Here is a 15,729-nt window from a genome sequence, read left to right as displayed (position 1 = left end):
GGAGACAAGTTTCGACCTCTTCTGAAGGACCGGAATATACTGTGTGTATGATGGGGATTTGCTCATATTTCATGGTCTGGATGAATTCGGCTTGCGGTTGAACCGGATGCCGTTGTAAACGATCTATCAAGTCTACTTGTGGACAGGTGTGCCTCAAATAGAGACCGTTCTATGATGTGCGCGCCTCCAGGTCATCGCAAAACTCATGTGGTCAAAAACCCTCAAGCTACTCATCTACTCAGCCTTCAGGCCTTTGTTCGATACCTTCCTCAAACCAAGGGCCCCAAGCACGCAAGTCAGGGCCGCCGCGGCAAACATGGCCCAGAAGCTGGCCCTGTACCCCTTCAACAAATCGTCCTTCGAGTAGTCTTCACTGTCGTTCCCAGCATGATGACCGGACTGGGAACTCTGCGATACGGTTGAAGAGATGACGCCGACCACGGCCAAGCCGACGGCGGTGCCGAACTGGGAGAAGGTGTTGAAGACGGCGCTGGCGAGGGCTTGGGTCCCCTCGGGGAAGGTGCTGGTGATGATCAAGGCAGAGACGACGAACAAGGCTTTGTGACGGGGGTGCTTTTGTCAGTTCAAAGGATCGTTGATGGAGGCCAAGGTCGTGAAGACTTACTATCACCCGAAAGCGGAGACAAAAGCATGGCCCAGAATGAGGCATACCAGTATGGCCAGCCCGGGTCGACCAGCGCCATCACCAGAGGTGAGATGGCGGACAGGAGACAAGTCGAAAGCACGATCCAGTACACCGGCACCCGGTGGAGCATCACGCCCAGCGCGACGCTGAAGATGATGCCAAGAACGACATTTGGGATGAAACGGAGCGACGTCTGCAGTGCGGAGAGGTCTTGCACATTCTGGAAGCTGAGTTGGGCGTGGGTATCATCAGCGATCGTCATCACGGAGGATCAAGGGAAAGAAGGTGAAGATTGGTGGGCCTGCATGGGATCTCGTGTGGATGAGAAGGGCACGGGAACTCACAAAAGGCTGAAGACGTATTCCAGACTCTGGATCATGGCCCAGGTCAGGAAGACCATGCCACAGATGGACGAGAAGGCGGCCGTCTTCCAAAGGGAGTTGGGTATCAAGGCAGGCTTGCCAAGCTTCTCTTGGCGCCACATCCACCACACAAAGGCGGGGACGAGAGCGCCGGCGATGGAGAGCAGCACGATCTGGGTGGGTTCTCGTACCTGTTGACCATCGTCCGAGACGATACTATGTTCATGGGTCAAAGACGGATACTACAGCGTAGACAGGTGGGAAGGGTCGACTCACGCCAAGACGTAGGAGAACATGCCCAGGCAGGCACTCGCGACGACGGCACCGGCCCAGTCGATACGGAGCAAGATCTTGTCCCACGTGAACGGCCTGACCCCGTCCTTGGGGTGTTTGGACATGCCGAAAAGCGCAGAGAGAAAGACGACGAAGGCGACGCAGGCGCCCAGGTACCAGCCGTACCTCCAGCCGATGGAGTCGACAAAGAAACCGCCGAGGAAGAGACCGACTGAGTATCCCGTGGGCTGACCGGCGCCCACCAAGGCGAAGCCGAGGTTGCGACGTTTGCCGACGGGGAAGTACAGGGTGAGCAGGCTCATGGCGGTAGGCAGCAACATGGAGGCGGCGATTCCCTGCACGCCGCGGAAGGCGATGAGCTGGGTCGGTGTGTTGCTCAGGCCGCTGCCGAGGACGGATCCCACCAGCAGCAGGCATCCCGCGAGGAAGATGATGCGGCTGCCGACGACATCGGCCACGGTGCCGACGATGAGCAGAGAGCATCCACCCGTCAGACTAAATGGATGGTCAGGGATTAGCAAGTTGGAAGTACGGGGCGTAAGGGGTGAGTCAAACCCGTAAATAGAGGCCGGCCTAATGAATCGGGGGTGGTCAGCAGCCGAGTCCGATGCCGTGGAGCAGTAAGTTGAGCGACTCAGATGGACAACTTACCAAAGCAACAGGCCAGATGGGATGGCAAGGTCTTTGGCCATTTTCGGAAGTGCCACGACGAGAAACCCGGTAGTCAGGCTGCTCGTCAACGTGATGCCGGCTAATGTAGCCATGATTATAGTTGCCGCAGTGATGGAAAGGTCTTGGTCTGAAGAATGCACCGCCTCGTCCGAGTCGGTCACGGCAGCCTCATCGGTTGAAGCGGTGCCGCTGTCGACGCCGGTTGCCTCGGTCAGGGCCGTCGGTTTCTCGCTTGCCATTGATCCGAGGGGTATATCGGTCGAGGCGTCCAGGTCATTCGTGACAGCTGGAAGCGCACTTTGGTAGGAAGATGCCGCTGTTGCTGTTGCCGTTACCGCCATAGTGGATGGTGGTCGCTTTGACGGTTTGTTAAACAAATTACAAATTTCTGACCATTTTTGTCTATCATGTCCTGTGCCCGTCATTTTATGTTGCGGCTTTTTTTCCGTGCCCTACTATGTGTTGCCCCCCACGCCCTGCCCCAGGGGGGAGAGGGGGGGGGGGTAAAGTCTGATGGCTGATCTCCAACTCCAATGTCAGACAGGGGGCAGCGGTGAGAGAGGCGCAGCTGCTGCCTACTCCGGGGGAGGCTCAGCGCTTGCCTGCTGGGGAAGGTCTGGAGATTGCCTGAAACAAGTCATTTATCCGGGGGTAGCCACCCGCGTTGGCGGCCAACATACTGCATAGTAAGCCGCAACATAACACTTGTAAAAGGCCAACATAAGCGGGGCATACGCCGCGTAATACGTAATCCAGGGCCAGATACATAACCGGATGTGTACCCGAACGCTTAGTAGTGTACGTACCAGGATCAGGGATTACTGACCGCAAGGGTATAAGTACATATACATTATACATTATGTATAAGCAACAGTAGTACGACATCTGTACAAGGGAGGCTTATTCCCTATGTAAGCTGCTACAATGGACACACACATACCTATTATATCGTTCTTCTCCATACGTAAGATCAATACACGGACCCTATTGTCTGAGTTACTACTGTTAAGACTTAAGTCTGGACGTACTTCAGCATTAGTGAAGGTAGTGATGTCTACATAGCATGTTGTCGGTTGGCAGTCGTGTTGGACATCCGTATGGGTCGGCGGGGCCGAGACCCCACACCGTTCCGCCCCACAAGTTCCTTGTCGATTGCAAGGCTATTTCATTCCGCCTTAATGACCCACCGAGGCCCGTTCAGCTGCCCGTTCCTGATCGTATTGCGGGGTGATGACAACAAAAGTCCCTACCTAGTTAGTGTTAGTTGGTCCTACTGAAGACTGAAGACGGGATTGCTAGTCCAGAGCTTGAACCTCAATTGAGCCCTCGACCCGGTACCGGACCTGGCGACCGTACAACCCTAACCCTAGGCCAGTCTCGCCGCTCGACTTCACACAACGCGAGCCACGCAACTTTCCCCGTAATGCAGAATCTTTATCGATAGCGCCAAATACAGCAAATCCTACGGTGTACGTGAAGGCCGTGACGGCAAAAAGTGAGACCGAGGAGTGAGCTTATGCGTATGTAACATCAACACGTACCTTTCCAGGTCGGCGTGCGCACGCCATAATGTGACGGCAGTACGCCCCACTCTGACTAAGGCGATGTTTTATGAACTTCATTCCTCCGTTCAGTTGCTTGAGAATACTATTGGCCAACTTGCGAATCTTACTACTGGCTGGGTTCTCATGCTGCTCGAGGGGCACGAGTTAGTCACGAAACATAGAACACGAAGCTCTTACGGCACAGTCTATTCGCCCGAGCTTATGCAGGACATGAATCCATCATGGAGTCTGTCAGATTTCTCAGCTTTCACTTATACGCCCGATCTGCGGCTGCGGAGCATTTCGTTAGCGAAGTTTCTCTTTCGACGAGAAGGATGGTAATCACCCGAGCTTGGGCTCCTGACGGCTGGGTGAAGGACATGGTGGCGGAAGATTCTAGTTCGTTGCGCCGGCGAAGCGTCTGTACAAGGCACAACGCAGGCTGAGATTCTTGATCGAGGCGCGCCATATGTGGGCCACAGGATCCATGACGGGACCTTTTGCAAGTGGAATCACGAACTGTAGACGGACTTCTCTCATGATGTGCAGTTCCGCCTCAGGCAGGGCGACGAAACGTCCTCCGGCTGTACAGTGCGGTCGAGACTTCGTCTGGATAAATAAATACCTAGCTCTTGACGGTTGAAAACCGTCATCGACACCAGATTCTCGCGCGTGTTCTTTGTGTGTGTGTGTGTGTTCCATTCATATTTCTCAGTCCGATTTGTTGGCATGTTCTTGACACATTTTCTCGTCCCAAGCCACGTGGCTCTGTGGGCGGTGCTTTCCTGCCTCTTGCTGTTCGCTATCGGCTATGTCCTCCACGCCTTATGGTTCTCTCCTTACTCCCACATCCCCGGGCCGCGATTCTGCAAGATATCTCGCCTTCCGCTCGCCCTGATTGACCTGAACTTGCAAAGGAGTGCCAAGGTTCATGAATGGCATCAGAAATATGGTCCTGTCGTCTTGATCGCCCCGGGCGAGGTGTCGTTCTGCACCCCATCGTCGACCAGGGAGATCTATGGTACGGCCGGGCGCCATCCCAAAAGCCACTACTTCGACCATTTCATATCCTACGGGGAGCGGGCTACCTTCAACACTCTCGATTACGAGGAGCATCGACAGCGGCGGAAGATCAGCTTCGCCTTCTTCCAGGCCACTTCCATCCACACGTCCGCCTGCGTCGACCCCGTCCACTCGCGCGTCGTCGCCTTCCTGGAGGACATCGATCGTCACGTCCAGGCTACGGGATCCACCACGGTTGACTTCTTCTCCCGGGTGAATCTTTACGCCTTCGACAACATCACGCAACTGATATTCGGATCCGGCCACTCCACGAGGACCGTGGAAACTCCGGGACCGGAGCGGAACATGCTGGAAGGACTGAAACACTGCGAACTGTGGAATCCCATGCTCTTCAACTTTCCCCTCGTGTACCACGCGGTCAAGTTCGCCATGGTTCGCCTGGCCGGCAAGAAAGACTTCCTCAGCGCGGAAGACGACCTCACGGCATGGAGCGAACGGCAGGTGACCGCCACGCTGGAAGACGACAGCTGTTACCGCGACAACACGTCTCTCCTCTCCCGGCTTCAGCAGTTCCGGGACAAGCGGGGAGATCCGCTCCCGGCTTCGTGGGTGAAGGCGGAGACGCTTGACAACTTGAACGCGGCGCAGACGACCGCCACGGTGGCCCTCACCTATGTGCTGTACAACCTCGCGCGCAGCCCCGTCTGGCAGGAACGCATCCGACAAGAGCTTCTCGCCCTGCCCGTCGGCGAAAACGGGTTCCCGTCATTCGCCGCCATCAACTCGGCTCCCGTCCTGGAGGCCTGCGTCAAGGAGTCGTATCGTCTGAATCCCCTCTCGAGTGGGCGCGCTGAGAGAGTGGTGCCGGTTGGCAAAGAGTATGACGGGGTTTTCGTTCCAAAGGGGGTAAGTAGCCGTGACTTCGTCCTTATTCCGGATTCATTACTCTTTTCTCTCCACCGCATCTCCATGCACACGACAATCACCGACTTGCCGAAGCAGCTCACTGACGTCCATGATCCATCTTTAGACTGTCGTATCTACCTCCACATTGGCCATCCAGCATGACCCATCAGCATTCCCCCAACCGGGACTTTATGACCCTGGCCGCTGGCTCAATGCTGGCCCTGATCGGACGCGGTTCATGGAGACGTTCTACATCCCGTGGGGTTACGGTGCGCGCATCTGCTTGGGCAAGGCCTTCGCCACTCTCGAGGTGAAGTTGTTGGTGGCGTATCTGCTACTGAGATACCGCATTTCGGAGGATGCGGCCTCCCCGACCAACGCCGACAGCATGATGCAGTTGGGCACACAGGATGCGCTTCCTAAGGGGCTCCGTTGCGACTTGCGAGTCGACGCATGGTCGAGGGCGGCCTGAGCAGCGAAACTCTCGAGGCCGACGACGGGATCTGGATCAGGTACTTAGTTACATACTCAGGCTCGTCTCAGTCTAGAGCGGCGACTGCTCAGGACTGCAGCCAGAAAAGGTGGCACTCTCTACAGGAATCCCTCCAAGTCTGACACTCGACACTCGGGCGAGCACAAACCCTTGATGTGGCAGCATAGGTTGAAAGGCTGGCTGTTAACGCGCAGGTTCTTTAAAATAGTATCACAGTATTAGAGGAGATTCGGTTGGGCTCGTTATTATCAATCATTCTCCCCAAGTTTAGAATTGAGGAGATTGGGACTCAATTTGAGTCAAGTGCCCTATCGTCAAGTAACTGCGGAATCGTCTTGTTTTCGGCATTTGCCTGGTGCTCAAAGTCACAGTTCGGGATTTAGTCACGAGTACCAAGATGCTGAAAGTGTTTGTCTAATTTGCACACATTACCAAACCTTCTTGTATACCGGTACGATGCTTGATGTTTACAATCCATTACACGCCGTCATGACATATACCTCATCCTAAAGAATCCATATGAGAAAGTTCAGAATAGCACTAATAAGGCATTGATCTGTCATCTGATCACAATCACCACCCCGTGTGGAAATAAGGATCCCAGCTGCTTCTGTGCTGAACCTGGGACTGTTGATGCTGCTGTTGCTGTTTGCTGTTGAAACGGCTGATATCCCGGGTTGTGCCACGCTGTTTGCTGTGACGGCGGCCCAGGGGGCGGGGGAGACGATGCAGTTGTTGCGAAGGAAGTGTGGGACGAGGTATGTTTCACATCGTAGAGAGAGTTCTCGTACGTTGATTGTCTGTTGAGGAGTTGTTCGACTGCTGAGTCACTTGGTGGATGGTGAAGACGACGAGGTACATTGTTACGAGGATGGCTTCCAGAGAGTAAGAAACCACAACCTGTTCACATACATCAGCGCTCCAGCTTGTCATCAGCTGGGCAAGTGTACTGATTCCGCATAGATCCTGGCTGCCGGTATACCCCACTGCCTTACAGGATTCCGTCGCACAATCCTCCTTGGGCCCCAACAGAACAGCCTTGTTGAACCTCTCGCTGGCTTGGTAGTACGGGGTCTGGTCTTTCGTCGCCGGCACCTCGGTGTGCAACATGTTGAAGGCAAACCACCAGCTGACGTCGGCGAACCAGGCACTCAGGTCGGTGGACGAGGAGGTGTAATTTTCTGGCGTAGCCGATAGGATCAATTGGATATTTGGCTGTGGTTCTCCATCTGTTCCTGTTCAGGACCAGCCCGTAGCTAGATTGTACATGCAGATGTGTGGTTTGAGTTGGGCGTCGGTGGTACAATTTTCCATTAAATAGCGGCAGCCTTTCTAAGTCTCACTAGCACGGCAATCTTATTCACCATGGCTTTACCACGCACTAATTGAAAAATGCGCACGGGTCATGTATTGTAATCCGCTTTTCACTGACTTTTCCCAGGTTTCTTGTGACTTCATGGCATAAAAACCTTACATTCTCTTGTACTCCTGTCATGTTTGAGTTGCGTCTCCACTGATCTAAACACTACCTTAGTCCGGCCGACTGCCTCTTCAGCGTATCTGACAGAAATAGGTTGAGATATATTTATTGATACTATTCGGGCGATAGGTATCTTTGTGGAATTCCTCAGACACCCCTCTTTAGGTGTGCTAACGCGGCGTGTTATACTCAGTAGCCTTCGAGGTGTTTCTTTTCCACGCCCTTTCCGTGTCTGTCGATAAACTGAGGACGAGACTGCCGCAACCTTGTCGACTTGTACCTCTTCAAGCTAAGTTATGTTGATTCTTGCATCGTCTAATTCGGTCGCATGTGATGAGAAACTTGATTCATTCATGCTCCATATCACGGTCATAGTAGCATATGTACATAAACCAGGCCCAAAGCAAATTCACCAACAACTTCGCACGACTCATATGGCTTTCCTCAGTTGCCGCTTTTGAACTTCAACTCTTGGCCCGAAACGCCCTGGTTCACGTTGCCAATCCCCGGAATCTCCCCGCTGCCACCCTTCTTCATTACAGCAGTGTAGTGATCAACAACCAGCTGGATTCCAGATCCAAAGCCCATTCCATCAAATTGGCAGTGTCCTCCGTCCGGTTTGTTATTGGCCGTCTGTAGCTTGTTGATGTCCTCCTTCTTCAACCCCTTCTCTGAAGCAATGCCCTCGTAGGCCTTCATCGCCATCGGGATAGACTTTTGCAGGCGGTCCAGCTCCTTCTGCGAAGTTTGGTAGTGAATTCGTGTCTTCGTCATGGCGTCGCGGGCTGAGGCTTCAACTGTCACCCTAGGCTCCATAGCGCCACAGCCTAACATGACACCGTGACCGTCTCCAGCGAAATTTCCCATGTGCGCAGGAATGAAGTATCCACTCAACATAAGGGATCCGCCTGAAATACCAGTGAAGTACACATTAGAGGAGTTGAATGCCATGTACTTCGGCAATGTCTTCATGACAAGGTCGTTGACAGCTTGTGCATGGGCCACGCCATCGGTTCGGTTGAAGCCCTTGCCACCACCCCAGTGAAGATTCTGATCGGGGGCAAGGACCGTCACACCCGCCAAATTGTCCTTGACACCCTGGTTCGGCATGTCGAAGAAGGATGAGCCGCTATCTCCGTGGAGTAAAACGTGCAAGCCGAGGTCTCCCTTGGCGTTTTCTTCCTTGTTACCATCGGGCACCTTGCTCGTCTTTGTGAACTGCGCAGCTGGGCCACTGATGCGGAAGCGAATGTCAAGGCCGCTATGACATTTGTCAGTGTCTCTCGCTCGCATTTCAATAACATCACGACAACACTCACTTCACCTTCTCGGTGGTGTCAAGAATGACTGAGCCATCCTTTGCCTTCGTTATGCCTTGTGGAACTTTCTTCGCCTTGTCCATTGGCGTTTCGCCACCGGGCTGTTGCTGTGGCAAGCCCTGGACCAAGCCCAGGGCGGCAGTAAAAAGCACCAATGTGGACCTCATGGTGAGAGAGTGGACGATTCAACACTGTGTATTGTCGACGATAGTATTGTAATAGCTGATCACCCAAATGTTCGCACACGTGAAAGACACGGAGCATCTAGATCTGGAACACCTTGACATTTTATCTTTCAACGGGGCGTTCATCGCTCCTCAGATGATTAATGAACTGCTCCCCCGATCCATCCATGTCCTGCATTAAAACTCACCATTTCCAGGCATCGTTGAGAGTACAGCTGGAAGCTTTCCTCGCGTCCGGTTTCATCTGGACTTTGAGAGTGTTTATTTACACCGGGTCTGATCGTCCCGCCGCCCGAAGACTGCTTGTTTCCCACCTCCGTGCGTTTCATTAGCGGGTTAAGGTTCAGAGCGAGCCACGTGCATTTCGGCTCTAATCCTAGATTCGAGAAGATGGGACGGAGAGGGCATCCATCAATGGTTACAACCAGATTCCTTCTCTGCTTGCATGGAACGTACGGCTTGGCGTCGCTATTCTCAGAAACGTCGGAACACGACGAGCTGGATGATCGAGTTGTAGATAACGACGTCTCTCAACTTAACCTGGGACTCTGCTGTCACGACTGAACCCCTCTCGGTAAAACCTGCCTTACCCAGCAATTGGCTTGCAATTCACCGTACCTCGCTCTCGGAACCCGTGCGTCCACAGGTCCCCTATTTGGCATTCACACCCTCTCAATTGAAACTTTTCTTATCTGCGACGGTAGTCCTGGCCATTCATCTTGTGGTCATCATAGAGCTTGGGATTAAGCTTCTCGAGCTTTTGCGGGGCTGCGCCTTTTACCAATGGGTTCGCGGGAGCTCACCTGACACCCGTTAGCTCCGGAACTTCGAGGTCCATGTTAGGATGATGGTGTGGAGGTTGCTGTTCTGAGTTGGCAGCTACTAAAAGACGGCGATCAGACGCAGACTCTGGGCTCGATATCTGGATGAGTCTACCCTTGATGTGCCCACTGCCATTACATAACGACATTATTTTGAAGCTAATGTGCAGCTGTCTCGCAAAATTACCGCGACCAACTCATCTGGTTTGCCCGCAATGTTCGTATTCGTAGTGTATTTCACAAGGGCCTCGACCTACCTAATCTATGCCCTCTGAGAGGTAAACAACGCAGTAGGGAAACTGCATTGGTCTATTCCAGCATTCAAAACAGCATATTATTGATACAGTGGTGTCTTCATTAATTGGACGGTTACCGTCGTCTCAAGTGCCTTGGGCTTGATCTATTTGAACGGACTTTGGTTCGGGTACTTTCGAAAAGCAAAGAAAACGCTTACTAGGTATGGCATAGACGTCCAGGGCGGAAGGGCTCGTAAGAATAACATGACCATGCGAAAACTGGCCGAGGAAAAATTATTGTATTTCCTCAAAGAATGAATTTTTCTCAATCATGGGGAAATCATCATCATCGTTCATCGAGGCCCCGTTTGAGGCCGGAGGCGGAGCATTATGGGGCAGTCACACAATACGAGAATGCGAAAAATCAGCGATTGGTCGAGAGCAGAGCGCGAATGGCTTCTACCAACGCCGCAGAGACCCCTATTATGTATTTAATAACTTGGCAGTGACATTTCGGAGGCTTCATTCTCGGGATGTCTGTACTTCGACAACACTCTTTAGAACATTTGCGGCAACAACTTGTACTGTCATCCCAATCCCAGCCCGCGGAACAGTTTATTTCTGTTTTTTATTGCGCCCTCTTCCTGGTCCAGTAATCGTTCGAAAAACACCAACGATAAGCCATGGGCCTCGTTCATTTCGAGGACGGAAAGGTCCTTTTCTACCCATACACACCCTCCAAAGCCGCAGGCGTCATATTCTTGTTTCTCTTTGCTGGCATATCACTGTATCATATCTTCTTGATACGAAAATTCAAGACCAAATACTTCATCCCAATGGTCTTGGGAGGCATATGTAAGTCCAAAATCCTCCAGATCAACCCTCCCGCTTTGGAGAAACCGAGTCTAACAAAAAGGGCAACAGGCGACACCTTCGGCCACCTAGGCCGCGCCTGGGCCGGCTCCGCCCCCCTCTCCCCGAAACCCTTCATGCTCCAACTCATGCTCATCCTCGTCGCCCCCGTCTTCATCTCCGCCACGCTCTACATCACCCTCGGCCGCCTCAAGGAATCCCTCCTCGGCCACCCGCGGCGCAGATGCAGCCCGACGAGCATCTTCATCCTCACCGACATCGTCGCCTTTTGCACGCAGATCGGGGGCTCCCTGGTCCAAGTCATCGCGAACCCGAAGATCATGGAGATTGGCGGCCACGTGGTGCTCGGCGGGCTGCTGTTCCAGCTGTTTGTGCTGGTGGTGTACTTTGCGCTCGTTGTGAGGTTTCAGAGGGCGACGCAGAGGGAGGTGATTTACGTGGAGCATTGGAGGCGGTATGTGTGGACGCTGGTGATCTCTGTGGTGGCTGTTTGGGTAAGGAACTTGGTGAGGGCGGCGGAGTTTGGGGAGGGGTGGTATGGGTTTGTGAATCAGCATGAGGCGATGATGTATTTCTTTGATTCGTTCTTGATGTTCTCGGTCATGGTTGCGTTTGCTGTCTTCCACCCTGGCCAGCTGAATGATTCGCAAGGAAGTATGTCCAAGGGTAGGCAACGCGTCACGTCTGAGCAGGTGGTTATGGGTCCGTTCGGAAACCTAGCTTAGGCGGGAGATAGTGAGACGTCTTAAAAGAAGACGATATTTGTACAACATCTACCAACATTCATTCTCAGCGCCACTCCTCATCAACGACAGTGAGCGCATCATACCCGCCCTTCACAACCTCAGAGTCGACGACGAAGATCGCAAGCAGCTTCGCGCTCAGCACTCCACTGTTGTTTTCTCCAACTGTGTGGTGACATCCCGGCTGTTCCATGAAGCTCTCGCCGACTTTATACACCTTTGGCTGGTTCCCGTTCATTCCACTAAGTATGGTTCCTTCCGTGACGCGCGCAATCACGGTAGCGCCTGAATGGCGATGGGGAGGGGTGAAGCCGTCGGGCGGATATTCGACCTCGACTCCAACGATCGATTTCCCGGGAGCGTTCTGGAGTTGGTAGTCGTAGAGGACTTTGATGGTCTCTCGGGGTCGGATGCTGTTTTTGGTAAGCAAAGTGGCACGGGCTATGTGAAGGATGAGGATAGCACTCACCGGTTATCTCCAGTGTGGCTGTTCATCTTGGGTAGTGATAGAATGATTCTATGCTGAAGGTAGGCACTTGACTCAATCAAACATCAAACATATCAGATCTTTCTTATACTTGCTGGCATATTCATGGAGACGCCGAGGTGAGCCACCCGTCATCTCATCTGCCGACTGTCCAAGCGAAAAGCACAGATGTGTTGAAGCCGACGCCGACAGATCATGGATACCCGCCGATGTCATCTGAAAGTATGTTTGACAACCGAGGTTCCTCTTTTGTTTTCGGTCTCTCATGCACAGAACGGGGTAGTCATGTTGTGATGCCGGCGAGATGCGTCCCCGACGTAGATAACCGGGTGCCCGGCCCCACTTCGATTCCCGAGCCCGGGTACCCGGCGCCGGCAGTGGATTGCCGACCAAATGTGTCTTCCAGCCATCAGGTCTATCGAAATGCATTCAAGATTCACCACAGGATAGAAAAAAGGTTCAAGAGCTTGACATCCCGCTGCCGCAATAAAATCCGTACACCACTTCCTCAGTCCGATCAATATTCCACAGCAAACATGAAAGCAATCCAAGTCCTCGGCCCCGCCTCCTCCCCAGAGATAGTCACCACCACCTCTCTCCCCACCCCCGTCCCAAACCACTCCGAAATCCTAATCCGCGTCCACGCCGCCGGCATCACCGCCCCCGAACTCCTCTGGCCCGAGCTCTACACCGCCCCGAACCGCATCCCAGGCCACGAGCTCTCCGGCACCGTCGCCGCCCTTGGGCCCACCTACCCCGGCCCCCTGCGCCTCAATCAGCCCGTCTTCGCCTTCATCGCCGCAGACCGCGGCGGCGGCGGACAGGCGGAGTACATCGTCTGCCTCCCGGATGAAGTCGCGCCGAAACCAACCTCAATATCGCATGAAGCGGCGGCTGCGCTACCGATCCCGCTTCTTACGGGATGGGAGGGGATCATCACCCGCGGGAAGGTTAGGCCGGGGATGAAAGTGCTGGTTACGGGCGCCAGCGGTGCGGTGGGGAGTGTTGCCGTGCAAATTGCGGCGCGGCGCGGGGCTGAGGTCGTTGCGCTGGCGTCGCTGCGGAGCGCGGGGAGATTGAGAGGGCTCGGGGTACGGGAGGTTGTGGATTACAATGATGAAAGTTGGAGTGCCGATATACGAGGCGTGGATGTGGTGTTTGACACGGTTGGTGGAGATGTGCTGGGTAAATGTTGGGAGGTTGTTAGGCCCGGCGGGATGATCATCACCGTTGGCGACCCGGCGCCGCAATGGGCATTTGGCCGTGGTCCGGCGGAGGAGGCGGCTGAATATCCTGAGGTGCGGTATGAGTACTTTATTGTGTCACCGAACGTTGAAGCGCTCTCTGAGGCGGGGGGGATGATTGACGAGGGGGTGATCGAGGTATTGCGGGTGGAAGCGTTTTCCTTTGAAGAGGCGGAGCAGGCTTGGGAGTATGCTGGGAAGAGGGGGCGTAATGGCAAGGCAGTCATCACCTTTGGAGATTTCGACTGATCGAGACAGTGAGCTCAGTTTTTGCTATGCTGCGGCTCAGAGAGTTTGTGTGTGATCTCTAGGTTTGGTGGTTCACGATTGGTTTGATGCGCTTTGGCACGGAGTCCTACCGCATGTTACTTCCCTCTATCTGTACCTCAGTGGGGATGGGAGGTAATTCTTAGCAATACATTTACTATGAGAACTCCGTCTTGCTGGGGAAAATTCTCAACGTGGGAAGGTTCCTTCTTAACTAGAAGAAATACATTTAATCAGGATGACGTTTGCTTCATATTATTTACTTCTAAGTCTGTGATTAACCTATTAGTCGTTGATGCGTGTGAAGGGGTGACACTGCTCCTTGGGTTTGCAAGTACGAGCTCTTCAGTCCATGTTTTGAAGTTATAGAGATGGTATGTTTAGTTCACCCTTCTTAAGGAAAACAACATCCCCAGAAAGCGGATCCATGGCCGTCGCAAAGTGTGTGAAGTCATTGAACACGGGCTCAGACATCATCCACCTCTTCAAGATGCCCTTAGTAACGCCTCGAGTTCGAGAATTCGGCTGAAGACTCTTTGCCAGAGCGATGCAAGATCCATTGCCACTCTGCCCTTCCATTGTGTCGTCGATAACCGCCGAGGCAGTAGCCCCTAATCTCTTGCTGTGAGCCTTCCAGTTGTCATGGACAAAGTTCTGCCGCTCAGCCGACGCGGAGAGCCATAGGGAGTCCTCCGGGATGGAAGATGAATCTTCCAACTCGAGTGCCTTGTGGTGGAACTCGGAGGCCCCGCAGCAGAGGGTGTGGTTGGTGTCGTGGTTTGCCTGGGCAATGAAATCGTAAGTGTGCTTGATGTTGCCGCCAATGTAGTCTTTCTGGATGACCACTGCCTCTTGTGGGGTGCTGAATATGAGGTAGCACGACGGCGACGGGTTCTTGATGAAGTCGGTCGCGAAGACGACAAGGTTGCTGACATCTGCGTCCTTTCCGCTTTTAACATCGACGGGTTTGGGTGGTATCAGCACTTGACGTAGCATGGAGGATATCGATGGTCTCCGGCCTAGGAGAACGAGGACCTGGTGAAAAATAGACGACTTTGTCTTGGCGTTCAGCAACGGCCTGTGGTTGAGTGAGAGAGATAGTCCTGGTCTAATTATGGGAACTAGTCAACTCCACGACCATCACAAAAGAGCACTCAATGCGACTTCTCCTACCTGACGCCAGTGAGGGTACCGACAAAACCGGCGTATGTTATCGATCTCGCCAAGACGCGATCAGGTTGTTGTGACTCGGAGTCGACAAAGTCAAGTTGAACTAGTACATCCGCCAGCTCCGGCATGCCCCAGTCAAGCGTGCGAAAATGCATCAAATGCGACGGCGCATCTTCCGGGGCGTCATCGTCGCAAACCGGGACTGCACCAGAGGTGCACCCGAGCAGACAATCCAAAAAGGTGTTGAGGGCGACGACGAGATGCAGATCTACGCCAGCAGTCTCGGCGATGGAGCGGATCTCGCGGTTCTCGTCGTCGTTGTAGACGCGGCGCAGGCAAAGGCGGACCAAGAACTTTGCGAGGCGGATGATCGGCGGGTAGACCAGGATCTGTGCAAGGACAAGGTCGTAAAGGGGCGCTATGGCCCGCAGCTGCTCAGCAAAGTCCTTTGCTATTTGGACGTATCGCTGCTCTGGCGGGAGGGCGAGGTCGATGCGGTAGATGGGCACCGCGTCTGTTGACGACATGTTGTAGGATGCATGTGCGGTATGGATTGGAGGTTGAGTGGAGGTTGGGCGGAGGTTGTGCAACGTCGACTATGCATGCGCGATGGATGCTGTCGCGGAAAGAGGTGCAGATTCTGCTTGTTACTTCCTGCCTTCTGTTGCTCTTGCTGCATCCGCTATCGCTCTTGCTCTATCGTACCTTCTATTTTGAGACCAGCCACATCCAAATTGCGGGGCCTACGCCACACTTTGAAAATTCTGTTCACGGCCAGCTAAGCATCGCAATACCGTCCAAAAGTTCTGATCCAAGTTGCAATAACATTGTATCGCTGCCGACACTCACAGTGACGATTTTCAGTTATTGGGCGCGGGTGGCGGCAGGGTTGCTGCACTGACAACTGACAGAGGCCCAGCGCGGTGGAGAGTGAAAGCCCCGGCTGCAACGGCTGGCGCACTAA

At 53.7% G+C, this 15,729-nt stretch overlaps 7 protein-coding genes across 7 annotated transcripts; 3 read left to right on the top strand and 4 right to left on the bottom strand.

Moving 5' to 3' along the window:
• Positions 1 to 234: 234 nt before the first annotated feature.
• CGGC5_v013292 (putative MFS-type transporter) lies at positions 235 to 2,315 on the bottom strand (the record flags this gene model as incomplete). Its single annotated transcript, XM_032021686.1, has 6 exons — positions 235 to 557; positions 626 to 873; positions 991 to 1,224; positions 1,285 to 1,797; positions 1,858 to 1,875; positions 1,954 to 2,315. 6 exons carry the CDS (start codon positions 2,313 to 2,315, stop codon positions 235 to 237), a joined length of 1,698 nt encoding a protein of 565 aa, XP_031881359.1.
• Positions 2,316 to 4,247: 1,932 nt separating this feature from the next.
• On the top strand, positions 4,248 to 5,919 carry andK-1 (Cytochrome P450 monooxygenase andK; the record flags this gene model as incomplete). The annotated part of the gene is made up of 2 exons (XM_032021685.1): positions 4,248 to 5,447; positions 5,572 to 5,919. The coding sequence occupies 2 exons, from the start codon at positions 4,248 to 4,250 to the stop codon at positions 5,917 to 5,919; spliced, it is 1,548 nt and encodes a 515-aa protein (XP_031881360.1).
• A 1,945-nt stretch (positions 5,920 to 7,864) lies between these two features.
• Positions 7,865 to 8,906, bottom strand: CGGC5_v013290 (uncharacterized protein; the record flags this gene model as incomplete). Its single annotated transcript, XM_032021683.1, has 2 exons — positions 7,865 to 8,681; positions 8,740 to 8,906. The coding sequence occupies 2 exons, from the start codon at positions 8,904 to 8,906 to the stop codon at positions 7,865 to 7,867; spliced, it is 984 nt and encodes a 327-aa protein (XP_031881354.1).
• Positions 8,907 to 10,664: 1,758 nt separating this feature from the next.
• On the top strand, positions 10,665 to 11,579 carry RTM1-2 (Protein RTM1; the record flags this gene model as incomplete). The annotated part of the gene is made up of 2 exons (XM_032021682.1): positions 10,665 to 10,836; positions 10,906 to 11,579. The coding sequence occupies 2 exons, from the start codon at positions 10,665 to 10,667 to the stop codon at positions 11,577 to 11,579; spliced, it is 846 nt and encodes a 281-aa protein (XP_031881355.1).
• Positions 11,580 to 11,643: 64 nt separating this feature from the next.
• Positions 11,644 to 12,092, bottom strand: CGGC5_v013288 (uncharacterized protein; the record flags this gene model as incomplete). Its single annotated transcript, XM_032021681.1, has 2 exons — positions 11,644 to 12,010; positions 12,067 to 12,092. The coding sequence occupies 2 exons, from the start codon at positions 12,090 to 12,092 to the stop codon at positions 11,644 to 11,646; spliced, it is 393 nt and encodes a 130-aa protein (XP_031881356.1).
• A 528-nt stretch (positions 12,093 to 12,620) lies between these two features.
• CGGC5_v013287 (putative zinc-binding oxidoreductase) lies at positions 12,621 to 13,577 on the top strand (the record flags this gene model as incomplete). Its single annotated transcript, XM_032021679.1, has 1 exon — positions 12,621 to 13,577. The coding sequence occupies one exon, from the start codon at positions 12,621 to 12,623 to the stop codon at positions 13,575 to 13,577; it is 957 nt and encodes a 318-aa protein (XP_031881465.1).
• A 381-nt stretch (positions 13,578 to 13,958) lies between these two features.
• Positions 13,959 to 15,292, bottom strand: Asah1 (Acid ceramidase; the record flags this gene model as incomplete). The annotated part of the gene is made up of 2 exons (XM_032021678.1): positions 13,959 to 14,703; positions 14,769 to 15,292. The coding sequence occupies 2 exons, from the start codon at positions 15,290 to 15,292 to the stop codon at positions 13,959 to 13,961; spliced, it is 1,269 nt and encodes a 422-aa protein (XP_031881464.1).
• Between the last annotated feature and the right edge of the window lie 437 nt (positions 15,293 to 15,729).

This window comes from Colletotrichum fructicola (assembly GCF_000319635.2).
Source record: "Colletotrichum fructicola Nara gc5 chromosome Unknown KSG_Nara_v1_contig08, whole genome shotgun sequence".
Lineage (NCBI taxonomy): Eukaryota > Fungi > Ascomycota > Sordariomycetes > Glomerellales > Glomerellaceae > Colletotrichum > Colletotrichum fructicola.
This window is presented reverse-complemented; position numbering and strand designations above follow the sequence as displayed.